We start from the raw sequence: 8,466 nt of genomic DNA, 5'->3' as shown, positions 1-8,466 counted from the left end.
GGACGTCACCGAGAAGCGCGCACTCCAAGCACACCGGCAGAGCGGCCTCATGGAGGGGAGGCGGGGGCCACCAGCCTATGGCTCTGCTGTCAAGTATGACAGGCAAGAGACGTGAGCACAGACACGCAACTGTGCTGTGTCCCACATGCAGCTGGGTGGGTGGGACAGAGGGGCCGAGTTTCTCAGAAACTCCCTGCGCAGGGCAATATAGCCAACGGGCAAGTTGTTGGGTCCCACCCCGCCCCCAGCCCCCGTCCCACCCTGCCCTCCTCCCCCACTCAACCCGCCACCCCAACCCCATTTCTGACTCAGCGTAAGCACTTGCAGTGTAAGAGAACCGTAAGTGAAGATGTAATTTAGCCTCAAGCAATAGATTACTACACATGGACTCCGCATACCAGGGATCAATAGAAATTGCATGAAAACTTCTTTACTTTTAAATTTAGGGAAAGAACCATTGATTTGTTCTTCCACTTACTCATGCACTCATCGGTTGATTCTTGTGTGTGCCCTGACGGGGCAGGGATCCCGGCACCGTGGCCGTCGGACGATGCTCTGGTGGTCCGTGAGGTCCAAGAGGTTGACGACCGCTGCGCCAACCCTCTGTGAGGGCAGGAATCTGCCTTTTTAACAAGTTGCAAGAGATGCAGATCCTGCTGGTTTGGGACCACTAGATTGGGATGTGAGGCGAGGGGCAGAGCCTGTTTGTCCTTTTTTCCCCCCTCCAGTTTAACCCAAAACATGTTAAGGTGCATAACTATCAGAGCCCAGCCAGGAAGCATCTGGGGCGCCCAGACAGAGTGACTGAGGAGTCCACCGTCTACAGCGTAAGGGAGGGTGAGGCGCTCTGTTGAGGAGGTGAGAGCTGGGGCAAGGGGGAGTCCCCGAACCCGCTGAGCTCAGCTCTCAGCAGGGGCGCAGCCATTGGCACACAGCGCAGGCAGGGCCTTTGAGGGGCAACTTCTCTCTCCTTCAGCCCCTCCACCTCCAGCCTGGGGCCTCCTGTGAGTCAAACAGCCAGAAGCCAGACAGTTAGGGGTCCGCAGACACAGCCACCAGGTAAGGCTGAGAGGGCCCAGGGCTGCAAATGAAGAATATCCAATTCAACGGCAGTGAGAGGATGTGGGGGCTTGGGCAAACAGCACTGAAGCAGCAGATTCCATCCGGGGCTTTCTTAGAGAGATGTGGGGGGACAGGGACAAAGGGAAGGAGGAGAAAGAAGCCCTCTGTTCTACCTCAAGGCAAGAAAAAAGGCCAAAGGACAACCTCCCGCATCAGCTTCTGGGGCTTCTGGACTTGACCGGCCGTGATCAAACTCCCGGGCCCTCTCACCGCGCCATCACCCTCACTGCCAGGCCCTGCGTGGGGTCCTCGGAACCCGCTCCTCATGGTCCCGTGTTGCTTTCTGCTCCCAGCACCCTCCCCACGCAGGCCAGCTCTCACTGGCCATTTGGGCCATCCCAGACCATGGAACCGATGAATTCAGGGAGTGGCCCAGGTTGCTCACGAAATCAGAACTCGTCCCGTTAAGTAGAGTTTAACTTATCTTCTCCTAAGTCACTTACCAACTCCCCAACAGACTCGGCAGCATGGCCAAGAACACGTTCCCTGTTGTCAGTATAAGCAACACAGGAAATAGTTCTACTGCCTGGATTGCAATCCTAGTGCCCCGAGTTCCCGGGGTGTGACCTCGGGAGGGTGATTTAACCTCACTCTCTTCATCTGTGAAATGGGGATCATAATAGTAACTCCTTCAGAGGGTTACTGAAGTCATCCATAACTCTTGGCCTGGTCCCTGATCATGAAACCTATCGTTATTCTAAGCAAATAAATGTGTGTGCTCTGCCTGTCGGGTGACTGACATGCTGTCGTTGCTTTGACACCAAGGACATCCTTTGCAGGGGGAGGGGCCGGAGGGACAGGCACACAGTAAACCAGACAATGTACCATTTTATTCCTTATAAAATATATTTCATATTGTTGCTGTAAAAACATTACATTTCACATTTAGAAAAAGAAAACAAAACTTTTTAACGGTAAAAATAATACTTGGAAGACAGCTGGGGGGGGAAAGGCGCCAATAAGACAAATTCACAAATGAGATTTATCTCCCTCCCTCTCCCTCTCTCTCTCTCTTTTATTTATTTATTTATTTATATTTTATTTGCCCCTGGTAAAGTCAGAACCTGGGAGGAGCAGAAAATAACAGGACAGATTTCTTCAAACAAATCAGAGTACCCTCCTCCACATTAACAGTGTCCTCCCAGGAGAGAAGCCATCGGTGTGCCATCGCCATGTGGGCCTCGCTCGGCGTGCTCTCTGCCACTGCAGAGCCGCTTCCCGGCCAGCTCACCCCTCACACAGCCGAGTCCGACCACTGAGCTCACTGGTCAGTCCTTGTGCTTTGCACCTGTGACCTCACTCGGCCACGGACCTTCGGGACTCTCTCTGCACTGAGCGAGCCCGAGGGCAGGCCTCATAGAGTGACGGCTGGTCACAGCAGGTACCAGACTCCCAGGGTAATCCCAAGAAATGTTCTGAATAAGGGTAACGTCCGTGGAATCGAGTTTCCCCAAAAATAACTGCATTGGACCATCTGTCCTGTTACTTTTGAGCGTGCACCTGTGGCATCTTGCCCTCTCTCAGGTTCTGCTGCCCAGGTGGGCTGGGACGTAGGGAGAGAGATACAGAGATGAAAAAAAAAACAGGCATGATAGCTGGATCGGTTCACAAACCACCCCACCCTTCGAGAAGAAACAAACGGGGGTAACCCCGAGGACAGACCACACGTCAAGAATCAACACAACAGCCACGAGATTGAGGTGCGGGAAGAGGGAAGCCGGGGGCAGGGGGAGGAAGGGGGGCACCACCACCCGAAATAAGACAGGAGCAAATGCAGACAGGGAAAGTGGCACCAAAATAAAACATCAAATATAAGATAAAATAAAAAATAAAACCACCTCAGTTTTTTTCAGTCGTTTCGTCAATGTCTGTCTTCCTTTCTCCGCCCTGTGTACCAAAGACATGAAAAGCCTGCCTCCCTCAGAGAAAATCTTTATATCCGGTTATATATGCACAATCCAAACTGAGGGGGGTGGAAGGAGAATAGCTTTTCTAAAGATGAGACTCAGCAAGAGCTCTGATGAAGAAAGAAGGGAAAGGAAGATACCCCCGGGCAGCATCCCGTGTCTGAAACCCGCCCTCCCTTCCCCTCCCCTCCCCTCCCCTCCCCTCCCCGAGAAGCCCAGAACAGGGACAGTGCGGGAGGTGAGTGAGTCAGGATGAGCAACCACCTGCTTTTCATCCTCAGGGAGGCTGAAGGGACAGGAAGGAGCGCCCCGGGCCACTTCCTGCGGGCCTGGTTTTGAGCTTTCCCCGAGGAAGGGACTCCACATACCTTTTTTTCACAAAGTTATAAAAATATACCCCATCACCACCCAAGACACCTGTGCATAACTGTCTTTCCCTCCGTCACCAAACCCGGGTCCCCATCACCCTTCACCAAGCCACGCCCCTGTCCTCAGGGGGGCAGGTGCTCTAACACCCGCCTGCCTCCCACCTTGAGGCATAAGCACGTTTCCCGTGGGAGCGGCCAGAGGAGCTCCTGGGAGCCAGGTGTTTCCACCTGGGGGCAGGAGGTTCCCACCTCGGCTCACGGACAGCCAATGGGGGGATGCGGCTGCTCTGTCCCCAGAGGAGTGAGTGGCATGCTGGGGTTCCCTGAGCCCCTCCCTGACATCCAGGACACGGGTCCACGGCAGCTGGTCAAACAGGCCCCAAGGAATCGCCACGGTTCCTGGGAAGAAAAGCGGGGCTCTGAAACCCACCCGGGCCTTCCCTCGGGGCTCAGCTCACCCCATCTTAAGCCCTGGCTGGCTCGGCACTAAACTCCCCACATCTCTCTCCTTCTTCCCAACCCAAGCTTTGCTCATTAACCTCCTGAGCAATGCAGTAGGGCTCCCCTCAGTGCCTAAGTCCTCCAGAAACATCCTGGGAGCTGTGAATGCATCCCCAGGTCCTCCTCACTCCATTTCCCCAGCCCTCTCTCCAACCTCCTCCATCCTGCCTTCAGGCAAGAAGGTGGCTCGGCAGGTACCTGGGAAGGTTACACCACACTAAGAGAAGGTTGCCTCCTCCTCACTGGGCTGGGCCAACCCGGGTTAAAAATAAAAAATAAAAAAATCCAGAAGCCTCCTGCCTTGGGTCCTATCCTACCTGCCACCTGAGGGAGGGACGGGATTGCTCCCAAAGGGGCCCGGAAGCCATCGAGCAAGGAGAGACCTGCCAACTGTTTCTCCATCGGTGGGCAAGCTGCCGCTCACCGCCCCTGCCCATGCTCTTCTCTCTCCTTCCCCTCGGGGCGGGAATGGGGAGATCCCTGGTGAAACCAGAGACAGAGAGGAACCTACCACCCAAATAAAAGGGGACCTTTAATCCGGTAAGGGCTTCTGAATACATCCTAAAAAAAGACAACGTGTTTCAGAGGAGTCCTTCCCAGCAGAGAGCTCTCACAGAGACGGAAGCCCTCTCGCTTTTCCTCAAGGAAAGAGGAAAGAATATCAAGGTAGTGTTCGGCCGCCGCACGTCAGAATGGGAATTCTTATCCGCCTTCTGGCTCAGCGATGGGGGACCGCCTTTCAGAAAACGAGGCGTCTGGGCTGTCGAAGAGGCCGTGCAGTCTGTGCCGGGATGCCCCCCAATGCCCGAGGGGACCCAGATCCAGCGCGCTGTCACCAGAAGCGTGTCCTTTCACTTCCATGAAGCGGTTGGTGAGACAAGCTCTCTATTCTCCACGATTCGGGTGGAGAAGGGCTTGCTGGGGGGGAAAAAAAAAAATTGCCCAGACAACCCCCCCCCCTTCTTCCCACCCCAAAGGCGGGGCCTGCTCTCTGAGTCATCAGCCAGAAACTTTTTTTTTTTTAAGAAAAGTAAATTCATCTTGCTCACAGTCCCTTCTGGGCAGAGTTGAGAAAGCAAAGAATCCACCAACTCAGCAGGAAACGGAGTGAGCTGTTCCTTCTTTTGATGCGCACACACTCACCCCCCCCCCCCCCGCCCCCGGCGAGAGGGGTGTGGGGAGGGGAGGCCCACGCGCTCTTTGGTCTCTAGTTCGCTGCAGAATACCCTTGGTCAGTTTTGGCTCTCTCCTGGATGAGGGGGCGGAAAAATAGGTTCGTTTCTCTCTTTTTTAAAAAAAAAAATAAAATGTTCCCGCAAGGGAGGGGAGAAAGGGGTTTCAGTATTAAACCTCTGCCAAGAGAGCCCACACTCCCGGTGTCCACGCGTTATCGGTAGGTTGTCCGCTGCGGGCTCACGGGTCTGCCTGGCGTCGTTGTCCGGCCGCCGTGGGGCCGGGGGCGGCGAGGAGGAGCCGGCCGGCCGGGGGGCGGCGGTTCAGTCCAGGAAGCGCTGGCAGGCCTTCTTCCAGCGGCAGGCGGTGCACCACTGGTCCCGGTGCTCGATGCCGTACACTTTGCGGCACTTCTTGGCCTCCCCTCGGGCCTTCCTGCCGAGGGAGGGGAATGAGGGCACTGTCACGCGCTGGTGGTCAGCCCTGGAGGGTGGCCAGGTCAGCCCTGGAGAGTGGCCAGGCTGAGCAAACAGGCAGAGGTGAGAAGGGAGGGGAGGGGGGAGCGTAGGGGGCCAGAGGACCGTGTCTCCTTAGTGTCTGGTGTGTCCTCCAGCTGGGCTCACCCTGCCCCGCCCAGTTCCCGGAGTCAGTGGCCTCAGTAAATATTTACTAGAGGCCCTCAGCCCAGCCTACACCCTCTCCAGTCTTGGACCCCTCTAGGGATGTCCAACTGGGATCCAGGATCGGGCCTACATGAGCAGTCGGACATCCCTCTCACAATCCAGGACTGCTGGCTCCCAACTGCTTGCCTGTCTGCCTTCCTGATTGCCCCTAACCACTTCTGCCTGCCAGCCTGATCACCCCCTAACCACTCCCCTGCCAGCCTGATTGCCCCCTAACCGCTCCCCTGCCAGCCTGATTGCCCCTAATTGCCCTCACCCCGCCCTGCGCGGTTCCTAGGGTCAGTGACCTCAGCATTTGCACGCGCAGTGGAGACAGTGGGGATGAGAGCCAGAAGGAGGCGGTGGGCAGGCACGGAGGGCCTTACCTGGTGCTGCTCTGGGCCCGGGGTGGAGACGTGACGATCAGGTGGGATTTCACGGCAGGTGGTGGCTGCTGGGGCTCGCTGAAGCTGAGCGACCTGCTCCGGACCTGTAGACGGAGAGAGGGGCCGTGAGCACAGGGCAGGCGGCCACGCCGGCGGGGCCCCTCCTTGTGGCAGGAGGGCCAGCGTGCCTTTCCCGGAAGGACATTTCAGACGGAGGTGAACAGGGGCCAGGTGAGGAGAGAGGGAGTGAGGAGAAAGCCTCTTAGTGACGCTCGGGAGAGAGTAGGGGCCCTGGGCAGGGGCGGTGGCCATTTTGGCGGACTGAGAGGCCGTCACCATGGTGACAGAAAAGAAGGGACTGCACTGTCTCGACGCCACATTCAGGCTCCCAGGCTTCCCAGTGTGTGATCCCTTCCTGCCGGAGACACGTAAGACCAGAACCCGCTGCGGGTGGTACCAGTGGCTTCCAAGGCACTTTAGTTCAGAGGCAAGCCACCTGAGCAGTGGTCCACAGTGGCCGCGAGATTTCTGATCGAGCCTAGACAGCCCCCCGCCTTCTTGCTGGCCCACCCTCTTCCCCTCCAGCTTTCCCACACTCTCACCCTTCTTAACACGCACCACAGACACACGGGCCCAAAAGGGCACTGACCCTGGCCTCGCCCCGTGATTTTCTTGGCAATGAACTTGCATGAAGTGGTTACTTCTCTGCAGGCGCCCTCCTTCCACCCTCTCTGAGGGGCTGGGACCCCCTGCCAGGCCAGGGGGCGATCTTCACAAAGTGTGGGTGCTGCCGACCAGTGCGAGGAGAGGGCCCCCAGCACTGGGTGTGTGTGGCAGGGCCCTGGGCTCAGAGAATGGCACACTCACCGGAGTGAAGGAGGAGGCCGTGGAGGGGGCGGCGGCCCAGCTAATACTGGTGTAGATGTGCGGGGAGACGGGGATCTGGAAGGACGGCAGGGCCTGCGGAGACAAGACAGCCTCAGCCCAGGTCCGGCTCTCAGACTCCGCCCACCCTCCTGTGCCGTCAGGATGCACAGCAGCAGGTCTCTGGCTGGAAACCCTGGGACCCACCAGAAGGCCCTTCCCAAGAGAAAGAGCAGAGTTCCCAACTCTCCGACGCGGTCTCCTTAGCCACGGGCACCAATCTCTTTCGGAAACCCCTCTCAGAGCTGGTGCACATGCTAGCCTCATGATGCCATCGTCACCCACCAAGAACACACTAAAGGCAGTTCCCCAAAGACTCCCCAAAGGGAGCGATTGCTGCATCTAGGGTACGGAGTGCCCAGCAGCCACGTGGAATTAGCAGCACTCTCCGGGATGAATGGGTTTAGGTTTGTTCATCCAAACACCTGCCACAGCCGAAACCGGTCTGGCTCAGTGGATAGAGCGTCGGCCTGCAGACTGAAGGGTCCCAGGTTCGGTTTCGGTCAGGGGCATGTGCCTTGGTTGCGGGCACATCCCCCGTGGGGGGTGTGCAGGAGGCAGCTGATCGATGTTTCTCTCTCATCGATGTTTCTAACTCTCTATCCCTCTCCCTTCCTCTCTGTAAAAAGAAATCAATAAAATATATTTTTAAAAAAGAAAAAAAATATTTTTTTAAAGAAAAAAAATATATATTTTTTAAAAAGAAAAAAAAAAAACAGCCTCTGGGGACAGCCAGCGCCTGAAGGGCCACCTGAAAGTTGGCCAAACATGAAAGAGCTAAGTGACCCCTCGTTCTAATGAGGACACCTGGCTCGTTTTGTGCAGGTTTTCCGACTGAAAGCACTGCTGTCTAATGACTAACCTGCACATCTGCCTGGAGTCTGGTAAGATCAGGCTGTGGGCACGGGAGCGTTGTAAGAAAAACGGGCACGTGGTAAGCGGTGCGTTTACTGAATACCTACTGTGCGCACAGGGAAGACCATCCTACACGACACCCCCCTCCGCGACAGCTTTCCCAACCACAGGGGCATCCCGGCTTGGCCCTTCCTATACCCACAACAACGTCTGGTGCCTCCAGTAGGGCACATGGACGATTATAATTAATCATAGTCACATATGCATTTCTCTCTCCGGCTAAATGGTGCATTTCTCAAGGTCAGGGACAATGTCTTATTCTGTCTGGAAAGCTTCCCCCACTGTGTGACACACAGTAGGGTGTTTTTTTGTTGTGTTTTTTTTAAATAAGTGGTGGGTTGTTTGTTAACATATGACTCTAGGGACTAGAGATTTGCTCTGGGAAGCCCCAACTACAGGACTCTGTCCGCCTTGATAGCCGGCGGCGTAACATCTCCCCGGTCCAAACCCATCCACCCGGGTGCTCGGGGATTCAGCCAGATTTCTAGGACTCGCTCGTGACAGCCAC

The 8,466-nt window shown here is 56.1% G+C and overlaps 1 protein-coding gene across 4 annotated transcripts in view; it reads right to left on the bottom strand.

The window, feature by feature from the left end:
- Positions 1–1,930: 1,930 nt before the first annotated feature.
- ZNF395 (zinc finger protein 395) overlaps positions 1,931–8,466 on the bottom strand; it is a 59,358-nt gene continuing 52,822 nt past the window's right edge. For all 4 annotated transcript variants that reach the window (XM_084886419.1, XM_084886418.1, XM_084886417.1 and 1 more), the window contains exons 8-10: positions 6,987–7,079; positions 6,120–6,223; positions 1,931–5,506 (exon numbers count right to left, since the gene is read on the bottom strand). In XM_084886419.1, coding sequence (XP_084742545.1) covers positions 5,395–5,506; positions 6,120–6,223; positions 6,987–7,079 — 309 coding nt within the window. In that variant the 3' untranslated portion in view covers positions 1,931–5,394. The remainder of the gene's footprint in view (positions 5,507–6,119; positions 6,224–6,986; positions 7,080–8,466) is intronic.

This window comes from Pipistrellus hanaki, assembly GCF_964339955.1.
Source record: "Pipistrellus hanaki genome assembly, chromosome: 5".
NCBI classification, from domain to species: domain Eukaryota; kingdom Metazoa; phylum Chordata; class Mammalia; order Chiroptera; family Vespertilionidae; genus Pipistrellus; species Pipistrellus hanaki.
Note: the sequence above shows the minus strand (reverse complement) of the source record. Positions and strands in the feature narration are given on the sequence as shown.